At 48.6% G+C, this 22,283-nt stretch overlaps 2 protein-coding genes across 6 annotated transcripts in view; one reads left to right on the top strand and one right to left on the bottom strand.

The window, feature by feature from the left end:
- Nucleotides 1-8,935: 8,935 nt before the first annotated feature.
- Nucleotides 8,936-22,101, bottom strand: SCO1 (synthesis of cytochrome C oxidase 1). The gene is made up of 6 exons (XM_077746679.1): nt 21,768-22,101; nt 20,386-20,476; nt 17,152-17,349; nt 16,331-16,423; nt 14,187-14,302; nt 8,936-9,850 (listed from the first exon to the last, which is right to left on the bottom strand). Exons 1-6 carry the CDS (start codon nt 22,050-22,052, stop codon nt 9,716-9,718), a joined length of 918 nt encoding a protein of 305 aa, XP_077602805.1. The 5' UTR covers nt 22,053-22,101; the 3' UTR covers nt 8,936-9,715.
- A 57-nt stretch (nt 22,102-22,158) lies between these two features.
- Nucleotides 22,159-22,283, top strand: part of ADPRM (ADP-ribose/CDP-alcohol diphosphatase, manganese dependent) — an 11,840-nt gene continuing 11,715 nt past the window's right edge. For 3 of the 5 annotated variants that reach the window (XM_077746673.1, XM_077746676.1, XM_077746678.1), the window contains exon 1: nt 22,159-22,213. The gene's annotated coding sequence lies outside the window, so the exon portion shown is untranslated. The remainder of the gene's footprint in view (nt 22,214-22,283) is intronic. The other 2 variants (XM_077746677.1, XM_077746674.1) reach the window with 1 other exon arrangement.

Here is a 22,283-nt window from a genome sequence, read left to right as displayed (position 1 = left end):
AACTAGCCAAGATAGTTCAAACTGTATTGTTACTTTTTAAAAAGTTTATTTATTTTGAGAGAGAAAGGGAGAATGAATCCTAAGCAAGCCCCATGCTCAGCTCAGAGCCAGACTTGGGGCTCGATCCCACGACTGCGGGATCATCACCTGAGCCGAAATCAAGAGTCGGACACTCAACTGACTGAGCCTCCCAAGTGCCCCCAATTTGTGCCAGGTTTATAGGTGAAAAATGTAACTTCCTGAGGTTTTCCCTTGCTTTCCCTCTGTCATGAGTGAGGTTGAACCTCCTTTACCTCTGGTCACTCGTAATTCTGCTATAAATAGTCTTCCTGCCCTTTGTCTTTTTTCTCTGTAGATGCTAATATTCTTCTATTTTAAGGACTTTCATATGTCAAGGATTTTGGTAATCTCTTGTGTATATTACAAATATCTTCCTCATTTGCTCCTGATCTCATCTGAGCCCTCCCAGCAATCCCAGAGCGGGTGAGATTATCCCCACTTAATTGATGTGGAAACGATGAGTCAGTGGCCTCGTTTGGGTTTCCTTGCTCGGAGCACGGAGCTGTCCCCCTGGTCCAACACGGTCCTGACGGCAAATAACGTTTCTCCTAGACATATCAAAATGTCTTAAATATGTGGTCCTCAGTTTCCTCTTCTGTACAAAGAAAAACATGGAGTTGGACCAAATGATCCCTTACTTTCCCTTTAGCTCTACCCTCTTTTGATTCCATGATTTGAAGCACAGGAGAGATCTACTGGGATGAAAGGCGTTGTCTGTACCCGCAACGCATGTGTGTGCGTGTGAAGTGCAGGGTGGGTGTCCGTGATGGTGTGTTACCAAGAGCATTTGCTTCCTGGACCTTCCCCGGGGCTGGAACTGGAAACGTGACTCTGGCCCTCTATCTCCCCAGTTGAAAGTAATCCAAACATGGATGGCAACATCGATAAACTTCAGCATTTCTGTGTCATGGCTGGAGGGTACTAGGTCAAGGTAGCTACTTCCTCTTCCCATGATCCCAGCAGATATCATAGCAGGCGCCATCTGAGCCCGGTCACAGCTTCATAATCCTTAGAATTATCTTACAGGAAGCAGCAACTATTTGCTTAAAATTGACTTGGGGATAAACTATTTGTTTTCCTGATCCTAGGGTGTTTTTCCTAAAGATTACTTTTTTTGGTATTTTTTGTTGTTGTTGTTTATTTCTGAGAGAGAGACAGAGTGAGAGTGGAGGAGGGGCAGAGAGAGAGGGAGACACAGAATCGGAAGCAGGCTCCAGGCTCTGAACTGTCAGCACAGAGCCCGATGCAGGGCTTGAACTCATGAACCGTGAGAGCGTGACCTGAGCCGAAGTCCGATGCTTAACCGACTGAGCCACCCCGACGCCCCAAGATCACTTTCTTATCACAGAATTAAAACATGTTCGTTTCAGCGGGTTTAGGAAATAGATCCTCAAAAGTAAGAAAACTAAAAAAAACTCCATAAACATACCATCATTGTTAATACCACTTTTGGTTATGTATTTTGGGGGTGTATACAAAAAGTGAGATCAAACTTTTGCGGCTTACTTACTCGCTGGAAGTGTAGATTGGATATCTTTCCATATCATTAAACGTTAGTCAACCATTCCCTTTCATGGGTCCATGGTGTTCTCCTTCCTAATGTATGACAGTTTATCCCCTGTAGCTGAGTACCTTATAGATCCCCTAGGGTGCGTCGCCTAGGTTGCCTTCTGTGGTTTACTATTTCTATTATGTATTGTTACAAAATGTTGCAGTGAACAGGCCTTTGTGTGTATGTGTCTATGGTTCTTTCTGCAGATAAATGCATAAAGATGAAATTTCAGGCTTGCTTTAAAATGATAAATTGCTGGGGTGCCTGGGTGGCTCAGTCTGTTAAGCATCTGATTTTGGCTCAGGTCATGATCTCCCGGTTTGTGAGTTCGAATTCTGCCCTCTAGCTCTGTGCTGACAGCTCAGAGCCTGGAGCCTGCTTTGGACTCTGTGTCTCCCACTCTCTCTGCCTCTCCCCCACTCTCTCTCTCCCTCAAAAATAAATAAACATTAAAAAATTAAAAAAATATATTATTAGAATGACAAATTGTCATCCAGAGAGACTGCCACACTCTGTAATCCACCAGTTCCGCGAGATGGCCCACTTCTCTGTACCCTCGCACACAGTTAACGTTCTTTTTAGCATTTTGTCAAAGCTGTCAAATTTGTCAAAAATTCTACTTGTTAAATTTTCATTGTTTGATCACTAGAGATGACTTTTTTTTTGATACGGCTGTTAACTATTTGATATTCTCCTTTTCTGAGCTGCCTATTAATTCCCTTCGCTTCACTATTCCGTGGGTGTTTATCTTCTGTTGCCTAACAGACTTGTAGACATTTCTTATGTTTTAGTGACGGTAACTCTTTGATACATGTGTTTTTGATCAAGCCTAGCAGTGACTTCCTCTATGCCTTCGGCCTTTAGAGCCATGTGTACAAAATCTTCCTCTATTTTACTCAGCCTTTTATGCTTGCAGAGAACGGGCTCATTCAGAAGCTCCAGGGAAGGGAGGTGGGATGGGGAGGGCGGGCGTTATAAGAGCGGGTGGGGATGGGAGCTGAACCGGAGGTCCCCAGGCTCTCTGAAGCCTGGTCTCTGGGGTCACTTGGAATGGGGGAAGAACATATCAGCCCCTCCGCTTAACTGCATAAGTGTTTTAAGTTTGCATAGGGAAACAGAGCAAACATACATGAGATATACACAATTATACACATTCAGTGTTAGAATTATAACACAAATACCCTTGTTTACATCACCCGGGCTAGAAGTAGCGTTTATTTGCTATCTCAGCCTTTCAAAGTTTTTTCCCCACGTGTTACCTCTGCCAACTGCTTGCCAGGTGTGTTTGTGTAGTAGTACGCGTATATACTTTATAAATAGGTAAGTGTACAGATAGTGGAGGATGCACTCTTTTATTTAGACAATTGTTATTCCAAAAGCTTTGAGGTGGCTGCTCAAGGAATGGCCTCTCTTCTGGGGTTCTGCCCGCCCCCTACTCTGCCCATGGGCTCCCTTGGCTGATACTGTCTTCGCGTTCACGAGGCTGATGGGCTCAGCCTTCCTCTGCTGATGTTCCCGAGGGGGCGCTGAGGGGCCCCGCCTGTGACCTGGCCGCCTCCGGGCTGCAGCTCGTGTGACCGCGTGGTACAGCAGACAGTCCGCTGCTGTCCCCGGGCCTGTGGGCAGGACCCCGCAGTGTCCCCTGGGGTAAACCTACCCCTATAGGATAGCTAACTACTCACAGGTATTGCCTGCAGGGCTGTTATTATTATTCTTTATTTCTAACTTCTTAATCTACCTACGTCCATTTTAATGGAGGCTATAGAATAAGAATCTCACTTCATTCATTTCACTAAGTTCCCTGAGTTCCTTCTTGTGTTTTCCTGTGTTTCCTGTATCTTGTATTTTGTTGTATTTTCCTGTATAGCTTTCTTATAGCTGTTTTTCCCATTTTTTCCCGATTAATTTCAGAATCTTTTTTTGTTGAGCTTCCCAAAAATGCCACTGCAATTTTTTAAAGTAAGATTTATTGAGGCGCATGCGTGAGAGTTGTGTCGTGGACATACCTACATTATATGCTAACTGCCACACCCTTTTGAGGATGGGAGGGTGATCCTTTTCAGGGCTCCGTGGCCCCACTTTCGGAGTCTTACCAGAGCCTGAGCTGACCGGGAGACAGGCAAATTCTGTCTCTCCCAGACCTACTTAATTACATCAGCTATTCTCATCCGCCCGGGCCGACTGGAGGGCAAAGATCCTCAATCTTGTTTCAATGCAATTCTCCAAAATGCCCAAGTGGAAATATTGCCTTTAGCCCTGATGAGCCCTCACAGGCTAACCAAACAGTGCATCTTTTTGCTTTTTGCTGTAATTACATCAACAGAGAAACCCTTGGCATCCTCTGTTGCAGAGAAGTTCTGACAGGGAGTGATCTATGTCTTTGATTAAAATTTGAAAAATGGAGCGATCCAACCATTATCAGAAAATGGAATTTGTTTCGTTGGGAGACTTTTTCAAATTATGTGTTTCATGAAAGGAAAATTAATTAAAGAGAGAGCTTCCTGGTCGGGGGAAGATGAGTTCCTTTATTACTTTTGGCTTTCCCTCTTCCCTCCTGGGGAGAAAGGAGGGGGCTCTGTGGTCTAGAGGGGACAGAGGTCAAGGAGCAGCGGTTCCCAAACCTTGAGGTTGATGTTAAGAATCACCGGTGATCTTGTTCAAATGCAGATTTTTGATTCAGGAGCTCTGGAGGGGAGCCTCAGACCCTGGTTTTCTAGTTAAGCCTGGGGGCGGGGGGGGGGACACAACACTGGGCCTGTCCTCCCCCACGATGAGGAAGTGCTGGAAGGTCTGCACCCAGACCGATAGCCTGATGGCAGAAGGGGCTCAAGGCCATCACGGAGACCTTGTGGCTCAGCGGACACAGAGCCCAGGGCCCCCGGTGGGACTTCTCGAGATTGGAAGGCCACACATGTCTACAAGGTTCAGCTTTGGCGTCATCTTCTTCGTGGAAAATGGCCGAAGGGCCGCCACTTGCAGCCCCGCCCAGGAATACTTCAGATGGCTCAAGTACAAGGCAGTGTCCCTGGGTCCATCCCTAAAAAGGGCCTTGACCGGCGCAAGAATCATCTGAGCGGCTTCCCAGCTTGACTGACAACAGCCAGCTGCTGTGCATGGCAGCAGCCAGTGGGGGACATGCCTGCTCCCTCCTTCCGCTTGCAGCCCCTGTGTCCTGGGCCCCGGAAGCCTCGAGAAGCCTCTGAGCAAGCTTCTCTGCCTCTCAGAGCCAGGCCGTCTCTGTTCAGTCCACCCTCCCCAACCCCCCGCCGCTTAACCGACTGAGCCCCCGGGGGCCCCATACAGCTGAATACGTGTTAGATGTGAGTGTCATCACCAGGCTCACACTGTCCCCTTGCGCTTTGCTGTCAGTAAGCTCTCAGCTCCTGCCCGGGTGGGAGTGCGGGTCTGTGACTGTGCCTTAGTCTCCCCTGTTCTCACAGGCTTGGCTTTGTGCTCAGTTATTCCTCCTGCGCAAATAAAATAACCAAGACCAGGGTGGGGGGCCATCTTTCCCATCTGGTCCAAGCCAAACACCATCGCTCCCGAGGGGAAATGGCAGGGAGGCTTGTGGGGGGGGCAGTGCCACTCGAAACCCTGCGTGTCCTTGGGATGAGTACAGACATGGGGACCGAGTCCCATGTGCAACCTGGACAGAGCACGCCTCTGAGATCAACGGTGTCAAGGCCCCTTGCAAGGAAAGGCCCCAACTGTAAACCCAACTTTTCACTATTTGCTGATATTAAGCAAAAAAAACCAAACACCCAAGCGTCTTCTTTTTTTTAAATTATTATTTTTATTTGTTTTTGAGAGAGAGATTGAGAGAGAGTGAGCAGGGGAGGGGCAGAGAGAGAGGGAGACACAAAATCCAAAGCAGGCTCCAGGCTCTGAGCTGTCAGCACAGAGACTGACGTGGGGCTCGAACCCATGAATCATGAGATAATGATCTAAGCTAAAGTCGGACGCTCAACAAACTGAGCCACCCAGGTGCCCCCAAACTTCTTCGGATGTGATGATGGCACCCTGGCTATGTTCTGTAAAGACAGAGGTGGTATCTTAAAGAGAGGCACACCCGTGGGGCACTGGGGTGGGTAGGGGTGGGTGCGCGTAGCTGAAACGAGATCAGCCCTATGGGGATAATGAAGGGAGCCTGGTGACGGGCGTTATCAAGTCCATTAAACTCTTCTACACTTGGGTGAGCTTTTAGAGTTCCCATGATAAAAGGAAAAAAGAAAATTCGTTTTCTTTCGATTAACAGCCAGACACGTTCTCCTGAAATAGTACACAGGGTGTGACTTTTAAGACCTCCCCACCCCACAATGAGGGGGGATATCAGCACCCGGACTGTCCCACATGAACCAAAGCAACAATTGCCACGGGCGCTCTGTGCAGACGCGTCAGGTCAGGCTCTTGCTCTCAGCCCTTCCATAGACTGTAGAGCCAGGGTCCCTGCCGTGCACAGAATGTGATCCCTGGGCCTCTACCTCCCGTCCTCCCTGACTCCCTGAGCTACTATTCTTGCTACCCGAGCACACTCTGGGGTCAGGGCCCTTGTCCTGGGAGGTCCCCCCCCCCCACCTAGGTACTCACATGGCTCACTCCCAGGTTTCAGATGGTCACCCCCAAAGGACCTGTCCATGACCAGTTAATGCCTGTCCTTCCCATCACTCTCCAAAGCTTTACTTTCTTTCCTTCACAGCACTGCTTACTATCTGACACCATTTAATAGATCTGCTTACAGTCCATCTGCTTCACTACAGATTAGACGGGACTTCATGAGGCTCCGTGCCCACCAGGCCCTAGAGAAAGGACCCTGTCACACCACCTGCTCTTACCGTATACTCGTGCCCTGGTGTTCTTGTGCCAGGACCAAATATCTCAAGTTTCTGGTTCGAACCTTAGGGTTTTTTCCCCAAAAAACTTGTCTCTTAATCTGAATGCCATTTAAGCAAGCAGGTGTGAACAGTTCATTAAGGCAGGATGACCAAACAGGTCCAGGCTTAGGTGCCTGCCAGTATGGGGAGGGTCAGAGCACGTGAGCACCTGTCACAAGACCGTGACTTATGAACCGTGAGATCATGACCTGAGCTGAAATCAGGAGTTGGACGCCTAACCGACTGAGCCACCCAGGTGCCCCCAAACTTATTTTACAATAACTCACTGCAGATGCACTTGCAATTTGAAATCACTCTACTGGGGCGGGGGGAGGGGTACCTGGCTGGCTCAGTGGGTAGAGCATGCCACTCTTGATCTCCGCGTCATGGGTTCAAGCCCTACATTGGACGTAGAGCTTACATAAACAACAAAAACGACGACGACATCAAATTGCTGTACTGGGTTTGCATTAGCCTCCCAGGCCACGGCTGCTTTACCGTGGACTGACCAAATGGGTGCGTGTTCTGTGAATGTCGTCCCCTGGACCTTAGGTTACCGGCTGCCTCGCGGACAGCTGGGTGCATGAAGGACTTATGTGCCTCCTGCGCTGGCGGGATTCTTCTACTTTTCAAATAAGCAACGGCATTTCTAACAACACAAACTCCCTCAGAGTCCAGTGTGAACACTTAAGGGTCTGCAAGGGATACTTTGTTGAAAGGCAGCCTTCATTCTGGTTTCCTCAAACTCACAAGTGAAAGGTTGCCCACCCGGCACGCCACACCCCCAAGCTTGGCTGGATTCACATGGTCACGGGTCGGCACCCCATGGCGGTGGGTCACGCAGGAGCTTGGCCAGACACAGGGACCCAGGTTCTAATTGAGGTTCACAAGGAAGGGCAGCGGCTTCATCTTGGGGACTGTCCCCTCGTGCTTAAAAAGAGATTTGGACGTCATCCTGCTTCTAACATCCTGATTATGAGCCTTTAAACTTGACACTGGAGTAAACAGCTTATATGGTTCTTCAAAAGCCGCCATCGCTCTCTGGGTCCTCGCATCGGCTCTGACCTGTGACAGCTGAGAACGAAGACCCCATTTTATCCAGGGCCAGCCTGCTGCAAAATGACCCACACAAATGTCCTGTGGCTTAAAGCAGACTGGCTCCTCTCACGTCTGGCATGTTAGGTATTTGGTATCTTTTTCGTCACATGGGACTAGGCCTCCAGCAAAGCCCCTCGCCTCTTGACCAGGTTCCTAGGAGTCATTCCATCTTGGCGTTTACAGGAACTCAGTCTTGTGGCTGTTTCCTCTTCTACCCAGGAATGGCCAGGAGTCAGCNGGGGGGCGGGGGAGGAGGAGGGGGGCTTCAGAGCAGCTCATTTTCTCACCGGGCTGGAGCCTCCAAGCCTGAGATCAAGGTGTCAGCAGTTACATTTCTCACGGAGCTGGTCTTCTGTGCCCACCCCCTTCTTCAAGGACATGTTGCACTGGACGAGGGCCCACCCTAATGGCCTCATCTCAATGGAGTCACCTCTGCAAAGACCCCCCTCTGCCAATATGGTCACATTCTGAGGTCCTGGGGGGGGCGTCACCACTACACTGTACGAATCCCAGGAGGGTGACCATGCGGCCTGCAGCCGCTATGGAATTTAAGGTTTTCCTTTCTCACGTACTTGGATGTATTTCTCGTAGGTGTAACAAAAGTATTGCGAATTTAAAAACCACGACAGGCCTGTATCATGTGTGTGTAAAACCTAAGTGAGGGGCAAGAGTGTGTCGTCTAAGAGCTGTACCTGTTGCGTTAGGATTTACTGAAAACCTTGGGAGAACTTGGCCCTGGGAAGCAGCTTCCGGTGGGAAACGGGGCAGTCAAGCCCCACCCCGTGGAAGCTGAATTCACAAAGCATTCACGCCACCACGCATTCTCCCCATCGGCTGTGCGCACAGCGTGACGTTAATGGACACATCAAAGGATGGGTTAAGTTTTCACTGGTGCAGATTAAAACCTTGCTTCCCCACAAAAGTTTCTCTAGGCCTGGTCCCCAGGCCACCAGCACCTAAGGTACCTACATGTTATTTGTGAACACTGGGGTCCAGGGGCGCTGGGGGGGCTTGGTCAGTTCAACGTTGGACTTCGGCTCAGGTCATGATCTCTGGTTTGTGGGTTTGAGCCACGCATTGGGCTCTATGCCAACAGTGCAGAGCCTGTTTGGGCTTCTCTGGCTCTCTGCCCTTCCCCGCTTGCACGCTTTTTAAAATAAAATTAAAAACCAAGAAAACAAACAAAAAAGAGCGTAGGGGTCTGCATCCCACCCGGACCCGTGAATCCAGCCCTGGCCCAGAGCCTGAGCCCTACCGAGCACCCGAGGGGCCCACCTGCGCTCTGCGCACAGGGACGTTCACTGCCCCGGACGTACCCGCCCTTCGCCCACAAGCAAGGTCATGGTGTCCAGGCTGCAAAGCTGAATAAACATTTATTCCAGGTCCCACTGCAACCAAGCTGAGAACCCTGTGTCACCATCACCTTCAAGACCCTCCTCTATCCATTTGGTAGGTTGCTGACAACCCGGCACGTTGAAGTGAAAACCACATAAAAGGCCCCTAAGAAACTGATCTGTCTGCTCCAAACAGCAGATTTCCTCATCGGTAGTAACATCAGCAGGTACTGACAGGGGAGCACAGTACAAACCTGACCGTGGTATCTGTCTGCACAGAAGACTGGACTTCAATGCTTTCGAGTCTAAAAACCCAACTATGGACGTCCAAGAGCCTGATTTTAATTTGACTGTCATCAGCCACCAAGAACTCGAAGACGAAAGCAAGGGCACTGTGGGAATCACACTCTTCCTGGAGACTCCGTCCCACGACCCGGGTGACGCGGGTCCAGGACACCAGAGAGGCAGCAGCGCTGCTCCGCTGATGTGGGGAAATGCACCCGTCGAGTCTCTCCTGAGGTTCCCCCTCCCCCAAGGCTTCACGGTAACTTGGTCCTCTGGTCTCAAGCGACTATTTGGTTGTCATCTTTCCGGTTCCAACAATCGATCTTGGCTGAACCTAAGGGTAACAAAACACCCATTTGTATTGGACCCGTAATGTCCAAAATACAGATGTTCTTGTGGTATGAAAGCCATTCTGTCGGTTGCATTTTTATACACAGGTAGATGCTGACTCCTGTGGGACACAAAGCTTTTTTCCTCTTTGGCCAGAGAACATTCCATGGGGACCGCTGCTCAGGCTACCTCTTCTTCCTGTGTTCCCTCATGTGCGCAGCAATTGAACCAGCGATTTCTGCATTCTTCTTGTTCTGGCCAAAATAATCTAGAAACTGACCATCTGGTCCAACCAAGTACATTATTATTGTATGATCCACCTGCAGAGAAAAAGGTGGGGGAGGGAGAGAAAGGACAAAAAGATCACTGAAATAAGCTGCTTACTTTTCTGATTACATGCTGCAGAAGAGAACTTCACATTATGCTTAAATAACCTCTGTAACAAGTATCGCTTACAGAATGGGTCTAAGCCTATTTTAATAAATTCACGGTGACAGATACCTAAAATCTTTTGTCCACCAGCACTCTACGGTGATTACTGCCTTAGACATCAGCTAGAATCTGAGATTCTTCTGGTTCTGTCCATAACATACGCATCCACATGATCACTGAGAATCGACTTCCAAAAAATGGCTGCTGCTTTCAGAAGAACCGGGTACCTCACTACTTCCAAATGCTGCCTGCCATGCTATACGAGAAGAATCCAGAAAAGCCACCACTACTGTAAGTGTACGATTTATACGTTCTGGCACAATACTTAGTCCTGATATTAGTGACTCAAATGGCAACGTGGAAACAAGGGTTCTTCTCCCCTAGGAAGGTGGCATATACTCTGCCGAATGATCCTATCCGAGGCAGATCACCTGGGACCTCTCAGGAGCCGTAAATGCTGCCCCTCCTAGGAGTCTGACATTTATTATCTATTTTCCAGGCAAAGTTCTGAAAACATTCCTAGCTCTAACCTAAGCTTGGATTAGTCATACAGTTTTTATTTATATGCCTCCGCTTAATCCAACTTTAAATGAGCAGAAGGCTTGGCGCTTAAGAAGCCCTTGGAATTTACTGCAGGCTTGATTGCTATTTGGCAAGACAAAAAGAAAGACCGAAATGTGATCACACATACTGAACCGGAGACACCCCCAAATAGACCCGCCACACATTATAGGTCTGTGAGGTTATTGCTTTTTTATATACACACGTTCGTAAACAGAGCAAATGGAGAGAGCCACTTGCCCGTGCACAGGAGGAAAGAATGTGCTCCAAGAGCTCAGACAGCTGGTGGGCCCACGTGTCCTGGGCTACTTCGCTGCAGCAGGACAGGGGTCCGTGTTTCCCCGCACATCTGATGTGGAGTCAGAACTGGGTCCCCCGCTCGCACTTCATGCCTATGCTATCTACAGCTTCCGTTTTTCTATTTCTTTCTTGTACTTGATTCTCTCACTCCCTTAAAAAACTAGAATTCCAGGGGATTTATTTTACGAGTGTTCTTATCCTGGAAATTACTTTCTGGTACAGGACGGAATACTGTTCTGGCTGCACGTATCAAACTTGTGAGTGGTCAGGTCTCAACGTCCGGCTGGCTTGTGGGCAGAGCGAGCTGTCATGTTTCTGACCCACAAGTTTAGGGCCCTAGTAGGTCCTGGGACAGACGCAGGGATCTACGTGCACAGACAGGCTTGGTCACGGGCCGCCTTCGTCCCGAGCGAGCCAGGCATCCCACTCCTTTAGAAACAACCAAACAGGCCCGAGAGGAAGTTGCAGCATCGCGAGAGCCAGGTGGGTGCGCCTTACAGCCACGTGCGCACACTTCCTAGGTTCTGCCACGGTTAAGCAGACGCGCATAAAAACGCGCAAAAGGATACAGGGCAAACTTCTACCCGGGAAGCCTGTCGCTCCTTCCAGACTCGTGGGGGTCCCTCCGGTCTCGAGGGTGCCCCTCCGGTTTCCTCGAGGGGGCTGCTGCCACCAGTCCCTTCTGGATTCTTCCACAGAAAACCGTCCGCATTTGTTAGCGTGTGTACATACCTACCCACTTCTTTCTATAGAGAAGCAACAACCTCCCGTAGGCGCTTTCTCATTTAACGCGGTGCGGGACACGGTCCCCCACTGGTGCACACGGAGGGGCTTTTACGAAGTGGCTGCCTGGCTGCTCTATACGGATGACGCTGTAGGGCACAGGTGTGGGAGTCCCTCAAGGTAGAATCTCTGAAGCAAACAGTATCCATTTTAAATGCTGACAGATAGTTTGGGCCTCTGAAGAGGGTCTATCAGGTAAACTCCTCTGACCGATGCACAGAAGTATTGTGGCTTCAGATTTCTTCCCAACGGTGTGCCCCGTTTTTCCCAAGTTAGATTTCGACAATACATTTCCAACTTCTGGCCTTTGCTGATCTAACAGGTACAAAATGGCATTACATTATTCAATTCACCTTCTTTCATTAGGGGTGGAACTGCACATCTTTTCTTGGGTGTGAAAGCCACTATTGTTTTTCAAAAATACTTCCTACTTAATAGTTACATTTGAATGTAATATTATATACATATAATGCGATGATGTATGCACTTAGCTTCCAATAGACCCTAAATGTTCGGCACACCCATTTCTTTTTTACTTTAATTTTTTTTTAACATTTATTTTTGAGAGAAAGAGAGAGAGAGAGAGAGAGAGACAAAGCACAAGCAGGGAAGGGGCAGAGAGAGAGGGAGACACAGAATCTGAAGCAGCTCCAGGCTCCCAGCTGTCAGCACAGAGCCCAACGCGGGGCTCGAACCCACAAATCGTGAGATCATGACCTGAACCGAAGTCAGACACTTAACCGACTGAGCGACCCAGGTGCCCCAGCACCATTTCACACGTACTGTAAGTCTGAAGATGTCACGGACACTCCCAAGCCAGAAGCCGCCCCTTTGCTGCTGCTGCCTGAGATTAAGAAAACCTGACTCTGTCATATCTCGACCCTGAAAGCATTCCCCCACTCCCTGCAGGTCCTTAAATCTTGACTAAAGTTTCCCACACCATTTTGAGGATGAAAATCTATGACCTCAAGGGACAGAAGTCACGCCAACGAGAAACCTAACAAGCTGGAGAGTGCCTCCCCCTACTGGTTGATTTAGCAAAGAACTCACTGGTTCTTTTTCACGATGATGATTAATTCAGTGGAGTTAACAGCGTTCCATTAGCTTCAAGTGTACGACTCACTGGTTCTTATCAAAGGTCAAATTCTTAAGCCAGTAGACCAGTACTTCTCCAAATGAGGTCTAGGATATCCAAGAAGTCTCCAGAAGACTTAAATATCTGCATTTTAATTTCTAAAATTGAAAAAGTTAATACTCCTTTTCTGGATTATCTACATGACTGTCTCATGACTGAATCCAAACCTCCACGGCCCAATGCGTGTCTGTGTCTATGATCTCGCAGGCGCCTGGCCGTCACTGCTGATTACAGGCAGCACGAAAATGACGTGTTCTTGCCAAGTTCCAGGCCAAACGGTCAAGGCAGGCTAAACCAACATTTCAGAGTATTTTAAAGACCACACGAAAGGCAGTGGATAGTACAACTGGGCATCCCACCCAAACCATGTTTTGGAGACAGGCTCCTGTGATTAATCACTCCGCCCGACCAATGTTCCAGAGAAGCCAGAGGACGACAGCTGAGGGGGAAGAACTGAACTAATACTAAGCAGCAAGGCCAACTATGAACGGACGGGAAAAGGTGTCCAGTGTGAAAAGAAAACGGGTGGGTGGAGCGGTGCCGATGCCCTCTTTGGTGCTTTGCCGCGAAAGCCCACGTAAGGGGGACCGGGTGACGTGGACTTTCTCCTAGGGCTCGGCGGGCAGTGACGGCGAGCACACAGCTGCATAGGAATAACTGTGTTTCTGGTCTTCATCATTAGAAACCCAGTAGTAAACACGGAATTATGCAAAGCAAGCAGTTCATATAAATATAAACCTGATGGAAAGTCCACCTTCTTGTAACTTTCCATCTTTTCTCTTGCTTTTCAGAACTCTTGCTCATTCCAAAAATGCAGTTCCCCATGGCCTAACACTGCTCCTTGCGCCTCTTCACTGGGGACACAGAAAACCTGAACAATGGGCTTTTTGTTTATTATTATTATTATTATTATTATTTTTGTTTCGGAGAGGAAGAGAGTACAAGTTGGGGAGAGGAATAGACAATCTTAAGCAAGTTCCATGTTCAGTGGAGCCCGACACGGGGCTCGATCCCACAGCCCTGGGATCACGACGTGAGTCAAAATCAAGAGTCAGACGCTCAACCGCATGAGCCACCAGGGCTCCTATATTTCTAAGTTTAAATAAAGCTTTGGCCCCAAACAATGACTTCTCTTTATTTCCAACATGGTATCCAAGTACCATGTTCTACTGAATCTAAAATACCTACTCATTGTATATTTTCCTGTAATTTTCTGGGCCGCTAAAAAGGAAAATGAGAAATTCAATTATGAGGACAGTAACTACACATCAAGTCAGCATCCTTAAAAAAAATTATACTTCTATCATCCTCTCAAATATTCCCAGTTCCTGAGGAATTTGTGACGATCTCAGCTTTCCTCTCATTTCTGCGGCCCGTTGTCGGGACGGCACAAGCTGTGTGGGGCCTGAGCGCCGGCCTGCGGCGCCACCCAAGCGTCTACTTACGATGTAATCTTCGTCCTCATCCCGGGGGCCGGGACTGTAGTACACCCTGTACGCTCTGGCCACTTGGTCGATCTCCTCTTTGGTGCCAGTCAAGCCAACCAGTTTGGGAGAAAATTCTAAATAAAAAAATGAGAGAGATGGTGAAAAATGAGAAGCGAGCGAGACCACGCCCCACACCCTGACTTCAGACGCCAGTCTCAGTTATAAAGAGTCTCCACTGCCCCTTTCTCCCCGAGCATCCTGGAACCTCCCTCGTGACTCACAGGAACAGAAAAGCACACAGAACAAATGCAAACTCTCCTCTGTCATGAAGAAGTCACGTTCACCAAGACAGGCCGTTCCGGGCCATCAAACACACCCTAACAGATTTAAAACGACAGAGACCATACGTGTGCTCTCAGATCACAGTGGACTTGACCTCGAAACAGAAAGATCACTGGAAAATCCCAGGACACATGGAGATGAAACACACTTCTGAATAACACACGGGTCAAAGAAGAAAGCTCAAGATACATTTAAAAGTACTTTAAGGGGTGCCCAGGTGGCTCAGTCGGTTAAGCGTCCGACTTCGGCTCAGGTCATGATCTCATGGTTCGTGGGTTCGAGCGTCGCATCGGGCTCTGTGCTGACAGCTCAGAGCCTGGAACCTGCTTCGGATTCTTGTCTCCCTCTCTCTCTGACCCTCCCCTGCTCACACTGTCTCTCTCAGAAATAAATAAAACATTAAAAAAAATTTTTTTTAAAGTACTTCGAGCTAAGTGAAAATGGAAGACACAACTTATCAAAATTTGGGGGACGCAGCCCAAGCAGTGCTTTGAGGGGCATTTGTGGCACTGAGTCTGTTCATGGGAGAAGACAGACCTAAAATCAGGAATCTAATATCCTCCTTAGGAAGCTAGAAGAATTACATCCAAAGTGAGCAGAAGGAAAGAACTGGAGCAGACATCAATGAAGCTAAAAGCAGGAAATCACTGAAACCCAAAGCCAGTTCTTTGTAACATGGAAGTCAAAGCCTTTCGAAGTCCTCTTGTAATGATCTGGAAGGAATATATTCTAATTATTTAAGTCACATTGCTTATTAATTTAGTTGTTTTAATTAATTAACTTTAAATATTTTTATTTATTTCTGAGAGAGAGAGACAGCGTGAACAGGGGAGGGTCAGAGAGAGGGAGACACAGAATCCGAAACAGGCTCCAGGCTCTGAGCTGTCAGCACAGAGCCCGACGCAGGGCTCGAACCCACGAACCATGAGATCATGACCTGAACCAAAGTCAGACGCTTAACTGACTAAGCCACCCAGGTGCCCCTAATTTAGTTGTTTTTTACATATTTAGATACAGTTCTGAGACATGCTCCAGCTCCGGCCCGTGCTCCCCAGGCTTGGTGTGGGTTCCCGGCAGCCGCGTGGGAACCTGGTCTTTAGAACGGCCTTCTCATAGGTTTTAACTGGATGTGATGTTTCAATTGAGATTCTTCTATGAAAAGTTATAAATGTACTTGTCATAATAAATGTTTTGGATTCATAAAATACGGGGTAGGAGTTCACACTGTGCTCACATCTCATAATTTCATTGATTTCGGGGCACCTTGGTGGCTCAGTCAGTTAAGCGTCCAACTTCGGCTCAGGTCATGATCTCACGGTTTGTGGGTTCGAGCCCTGCATCAGGCTCTGTAAGGACAGCCAGCTCGGAGTCTGGAGCCTGCTTCGGATTCTGTGTTTCCCTTTCTCTGCCCCTCCCCTGCTTGCTCACTCTCTAAAAATAAACAAACACTAAAAAGAAAATGTCGCTAATCTCCCAATGTACATACTCCCAGGATGTATGTCGGTCCTAATTTTACACAAAGGCATAAACAGAAGCAACGTGTCCTCCCTCTCAAGTTCTGTTAACTTAGTTGATACCTGAGGCCAAGCCTGGTCCTTCCTGTGACAAAATACACAGAGCTGTGCATCGGGAACTGAGAAACTTGTTTCTTCTTTGCTTATTCGCAGTCACAACTGAGCCTCCCCTTTTTTGTTCGCCTGTGAACCTGACGATAACACCATCTGTCCCCCCGATTCCACCAGGCGCATAAGGTCGAAGGAGTCCATCTTTCACAAACTCTAAGAGCTACACAGATGGAAGGCATTATTAACAAGACCTACCTTTCACATACTTGGCGATGGCTTCTTTGGTGTCCCTTTCTGGGTCGATAGTGATGAAAAGCGGAGTTAAATTTGGCAGAGTCGGAATACCATCTGAAAGAAAGTTCCACTGGTCAGTCCTCACGCTCCGGGGGAGAAAACGACCACCGGCAGTTACAGCAGAGTGGGCAGTGCTATGGCAAGGCGTTAGGGAAACAGGGGCACCAAACCCTGGAGAGGGGAGGAGGAGGAAGGGCGGGCCCACAGAGCACCGCTGGCGGGGTCAGACGGCCTGCCGGGTACCTGCACAGCTGCACACGGGTAACCGGAGTCACGTCACGTGGGCATCTTGTGTCCTGATCCAACGCAGTGTTTGTGGGTTCCCCTACCACATCTCAGGGGCAAGGTGAACTATTAGTGAGGACTGAATCCTCACGAACAACCCAGCTTAAGGACGGAACCCTGCCTCCTCTCCGGGACGAATCAATGCCGCGGACGGCACGGCACAGGCCAGACTGCCAACTTTCTAGTCCGTCACGCGGACACCGGCAGTGTCAGGGACAGACGTCTACAATCAAGTAAGGGACACAGAACAGCACTATGGGAAACCAGACCTCACCCACATTTTTAAGCAGTTTAACATTCAGCATCAGAACAAGCTCTCTCTGGTAGAGAATGGGGTCACGGGAATCAAAGCAGCAAGCGGGCCTGATGCTGAAACTTTATGTTCTCACAAAGCAGATAATTACAACACCCGCCCAAAAGCAATCTGAGGACGTGAAAAGCGTGGTGACGGGAAGGACGTCACGGAAAAGTCGTTTTTACAGTTAGTGGTGCCTTACCGATCTCATCCACGACTTGAATCATTTTTTCCAGTTCTTCTGGGCAGATATCAGGGCAATGAGTGAAACCAAAATAAATCAACACCCACTGACCCAGGTAGTCCTGGTCAGTTACGGGCTCTCCGGTGTGAGTCGTGAGGGAAAACGGGCCCCCGAGGAGAGGCTTTCCCAAGCTTCGCTGCCGTTCCTTCTCCAGCTCTGGAAGAGATACAAACGCTCACGTTAAAAAAGTCAACCAAACCACAGGTACTGAAATGCTGGTACTAATGACTGTGGGGGCACAAAATGTGCTAAACGGTCTATTTTCAAGAAGCTTAAAAAATCCTCTGAGAAAAACAATCCTAGGACAACGTAACAAAATCAAATTGAATGGAATGGTATGTAGAGAGGACTCTGAGAAAGTGGTAAAGACCCTTCTTCCTTCTCTGGAATAGTTCAGTCCTGTCATTAGGCGCGGCCATGATGGGGGTTGGGAGGGGCCGCAGGGGCGCAGAGCGGGCTGTCTGAGCCTAAGTGGGGCAGGGTGGGTGGCCCGGCACCAGGAATCTTCGCCTGAGTGTCCCGAGGGCGTCTGAATGGGGTGTGGACAGCAGTGATGGGACGTCAGTTCTATACAAGGGAGTAATAAATAAATAAGAATATTAAAGCTAAGAGTTACACACGGCCGGAGGTAGAAAGACAGGAAGAAAAAATCAGAACGCAGTCTGTAATCCTGTGCAGAAACGGGAAGTGTGAGGGTGAACTTGTGGCTGTGTGGCTTCTACACACACAGAAGTAAATGTAGACATAACTACATCCGGGCTTTCTTGCTCTGTCCACCGAGAGGGCCCTGGAGCGGACACAACCCCACAGCAACGAGCCCCTATCCTGACTTCTAAGGATCATCCTCCACTAAAGCAAACAGGGCTTTTTGGAGAAATGGCAGGTGTCAGGGCCATGGCAGAGGAAGTACATGATAAGCCTAAACATCTTGTCCCGTCAGACTGAAGGCAGAATTCAAAGAACCCTGGAGACGCGTCCAAAGGCACAAGAGCTTGCTCAGACTGCCAGTGACCAATCCGAGACATCGGAGCATCAAAATAAGGAGAATATGGATTACAGTTCATTGAATACGTAGGAGAGCACGAGTCCACGCGGACATAAATAAATGGAGAGTTTGATGTGGGCTGGGAGGAGTATTTATGCGTGTAAATACACCCCACAAAATACGTATCAATTACACTTTCGGGAGAGAAGCCTGATAGACACACAATCAACCTGAACAGTATCAGTAGCAGGACCAAAAAAAAATCTCGTGCTACCAGACTAGACGCCATGCAACAGAGCGGCAGTTCTGGATGTTCCTGCTGAAAGAACAGGACCCGAATCTAATCACACACAAACCCAAACTAAGGGACATGGCAGGTCTGTAACCCGTCAAAGTTGTCAAGGCCATCAAAGTCCCATAAAGATGGAGAAACTGCTACAGATTGAAGGAGCCTAAAGAGACGAGTAGGTCGAAGGTATGGTTCTGAACCGGAACCTTCTTCTATAAAGAACAGCAGGTTGGAAAACTTGAATGCGGTCTAAAGACTGAATGGTAGTTAACATGTTGATGTAAATTTTCTGATTTGGTGGCTGTATTACGATTACGGTGGAGAACGTCCCTGTCTGTAAACAGTACATGAGGGAGCATTTGGAGATGATGAGGCACCATGTCAGCAAATACTCTCAAATGATTTAGAAATACTTTAGTTTTTTAAAGTTTATTTATTTAATTTGAGAGTGAGAGAGTGCCAGCAGGGGAGGAGCAGAGAGAGAGGGAGGGAGAGAGAGAATCTCAAGCAGGCTCCACACTGTCTGCACAGATCCTGATGCGGGGCTTGAACTCACAAACTGTGCGATCATGACCTGAGCCGAAACCGAAGGACAGACACTTAACCCACTGAGCCACCAGGTGCCTCTGGAAATACTTTAAAAACTGTTTCATAATAGGTTTTTAAAAAATAAAACAAGTATTATTGCAGGCGAAATTCCAAACTAAAGTCAAAAGCTTGGTTATTCTAGAATGGTCTCTGCCACTACGTTTCCTGGCTTATTTTCTTTCTTTGTGAAACTTAAAGGAACTCGATTTCTTACTAGAATATGAAAATCTCCTCAATAAAATACACAGGTCTGCCTATCAACACGGGTTTCCTACTGCTGAGATTCTACAGCCTACGAATTCTCCCAGATCTAAACATATCCTTTGTATCATGGCTTCAAAAGAGACTCTGAAGAACCAAAACAGATTTAAGTGATATTTTAAAGGCTTACTAGAAACTTCTAAACCAAACCTAAGAAGCCTGGCATAGTCATTAAAATATCAAGTTCTTGCAAACAATTTCTGAACATCAAATGCTAATCCAGAGCAGTTCCCTGGCACTCCCTGACCAGATTCTCCCTATTTCTCTCCATCGTCCAAGGTCAGTCTGTGGCCCTTTGCTGGTACTTGGTGGTCTGTAGGAGGGGCTGGCCCTTCCTTGGGCCCGCAGAGCACCCTGATCTTCCCCCTGACGTGGGAGAACTCATCCAGCGAAATCCCTCACTTCTGTGTCTGTTTCCTGTCATGAGCTCCTCAGTGGCTGGACCACATCTAAGTCATCCTTGAACGCTCAGGGCTTCATACCACCCACGCTCAGATCTGTCCACAATTAAGTCTTTTCATACTGTTAGACAGTGGTATCTTGGACTGGATCCTGAAACAGATAAAAACACTATGAAAAACTAAGTGAATTCCAAATATAGTTGTAGTTCAGAAAACAGTACTGAACCGATCTTAATTTCTTAGTTTTGATTAAATGAGCCATGGTTATATGATGTTTTAACAGTAACGGAAGCTAGGTGAAAGGTACACAGGAACTGCTTTGTGACATTTTTATAACCATTCTGTTTATCTAAAATTATTGCAAGACAGGAGTGCCTGGGTGGCTCAGTGGGTTAAGGGTCCGACTTCAGCTCAGGTCATGATCTCGAAGTCTGTGAGCTCCTGCCCCATGTAGGGCTCTGTGCTGACAGCTCAGAACCTGAAACCTGCTTCAGATTCTGTGTCTCCCTCTCTCTCTGCCCTCCCCTGCTCACACTCTGTCTCTCTCTCTCTCAAAAATAAACATTAACTTTTTAAAAAAATTATTGCAAGATAAAAAGCTTAAAAACAAAATAAGAGATGCTAAAAGAAAGGTTTTATTCAGAGCTAAGCAGAGGATATCTACTTACTCTCTGTCTTTTCTTTCTTGAAGTACTTCATTCCAGCCAATAAGGCTCCACCAATAGCAAATGTGAATGCCAAAGACTTCCAGGAAACAGGCTACTGGGGCAGAGATTTCACAAACAGAAATACTAGTCAGATGCAAACATGTAATCGTAGTACATTTATTACCAGGGTCGTTTGTAATATACACAAACACAGGTCTTGATCTTGTTAAACATGTAGAATGTTTCATGTTACTCTGGGATGAGAAAATACTGGGGCACCTGGGTGAGTCGGTTGGTTAAGCGTCTGACTTTGGCTCAGATCATGATCTCATAGTTGTGAGTTCAAGACTCATGTCAGGCTCTGCGCTGACAGCTCAGAGCGTGGAGCCTGCTTCAGATTTTGTGTCTCCCTCTCTCTTTGCTCCTCCCCCACACTCTCGGTGTCTCTCAAAAATGAATAAATGTTAACCAAAAAGAAAAAAAAGAAAAGAAAAGAAAATACTTGACAGTGTCCATGGATGCAATCCCATCTGGGCTCTGAACACAGACCATTACAGAGGCATTCCTTTCCAAGGGGAAATTCCCTAAGTCAGTTTCTTTTCATGTGAAAGGGGCCCTGAAGCTCAAGTACCGTGACCATCACCACATGTGACCTTGACCACAACGGCTGATTTCAAAACCCGTTAATTATGTGATTATGCTGATCTGGAAAATATAAATAAACCAAATAAAAATTCGGGAGGTCAACCTCACTCTGCCTTCTGGAAGTAAGAAAGCTAAAGTAGAAGAGATCTACTTTACAAACTGCATCAAATTATTTCTTTGCGCTTTTTTCAGATCCCAAGGTAAGTGAGATGTCCAGTACCTCGGCCTAATTCATTACCTTTCTTCCCGCAGCTTCTAAAACCCATTTCTCTTAACTATCACTAGTGGGGAGCGGCTCTCAGGGTTGTGGGGATCGGAACTAGAATCCGACCGTAACCAAAGAGGGCATACCCAGCACGCAACTACGACCCACAATTTGCTCAATTTCAGCATATACATCAAAATCTAAAGGGGCAGTCAAGTGACAGAAGTTAACACGCCTGGACTCCTCAGTCCCGGTCAATCCAAGGTTGAGACCTTCAAGAAAACCCGAACTCTATTTTGGGGGCAGGGGGGGCTACACTCCAAGCCCGAGACGCCACCCGCGGGGAGAAGGCCTCGGTTCTGTCTTCAGCGCCGGGAGCTCCCGCAAACCGAGGGGATCGCGGGAGGACAGTCTGCGGCCGGGCAGGGCTGAGCCCAGGCCCCTTCCGGGCCCGGCCGAGCGGCTTCCGAGGTTGCGACCCGGTGAGATGGGGAGGTCGCGGGCCGGCGTGGAGACGCGACCCGCAGAGGCAGGGCTCGGGCTGTGCACTCACCCCGGGCTTGGAGGGCCGCGTGGGGTCTCTGCTGCCCGTCGGCTCGGGGCCCGATGACCCCGGCGGAGGAGGCGTCGCCGTGCAGAGGGGCCGCTTCCCCCGGCAGCTGCGAGCGAGCTCCGAGGTGCGTCGCGCTTCCTCTCGCAGCGCGCAGAGCTGCCTCATCCAGGCTCCGGGGGTCCCCTGCGCCGGGGCCCAGACGCCGAGTCCGTGAGGCAGGAGACGCCACACTCGCCTCCCCGGAAGCCGCATAGCGGACCCCGCTACCAGCAAGAGGCCCGCCATGGACCTAGCCGACCGCGCCTCCTTCGGCCCGCCCCCCGGTTTCCGGCGCCGACTCCACTTCCTCCGGAAGTCGCATAGGGCCGCTCTTTCCGCTCCTCTCGTTGGTGGCGAGGTCGCCGAGCCCGTAGCCAGGGAGCTGTTGGCAGCGGAGCCGCCGCGCGGTAGGTGGTTTCCTTGCGGCTGGAGGCGGGTGCGGCCGGGGCTGGGCTGGGGCTTCGCGGGAGGGCCGGG

The sequence above is a fragment of the Crocuta crocuta genome, unplaced genomic scaffold, assembly GCF_008692635.1.
Source record: "Crocuta crocuta isolate KB4526 unplaced genomic scaffold, BGI_CrCroc_1.0 scaffold139, whole genome shotgun sequence".
NCBI lineage: Eukaryota > Metazoa > Chordata > Mammalia > Carnivora > Hyaenidae > Crocuta > Crocuta crocuta.
Note: the sequence above shows the minus strand (reverse complement) of the source record. Positions and strands in the feature narration are given on the sequence as shown.

Excerpts from the sequence above, each read along its gene's own strand:
- SCO1 (XM_077746679.1), bottom strand. The coding sequence starts at position 22,052 with ATGGCGGGCCTCTTGCTGGTAGCGGGGTCCGCTATGCGGCTTCCGGGG. Across the intron at positions 20,477-21,767 it reads CGCGGCCCTCCAAGCCCGGG|CCTGTTTCCTGGAAGTCTTT; the intron begins GTGAGTGCACAG and ends CTGCCCCAGTAG. Across the intron at positions 14,303-16,330 it reads CATCGCCAAGTATGTGAAAG|AATTTTCTCCCAAACTGGTT; the intron begins GTAGGTCTTGTT and ends TTTTTTATTTAG.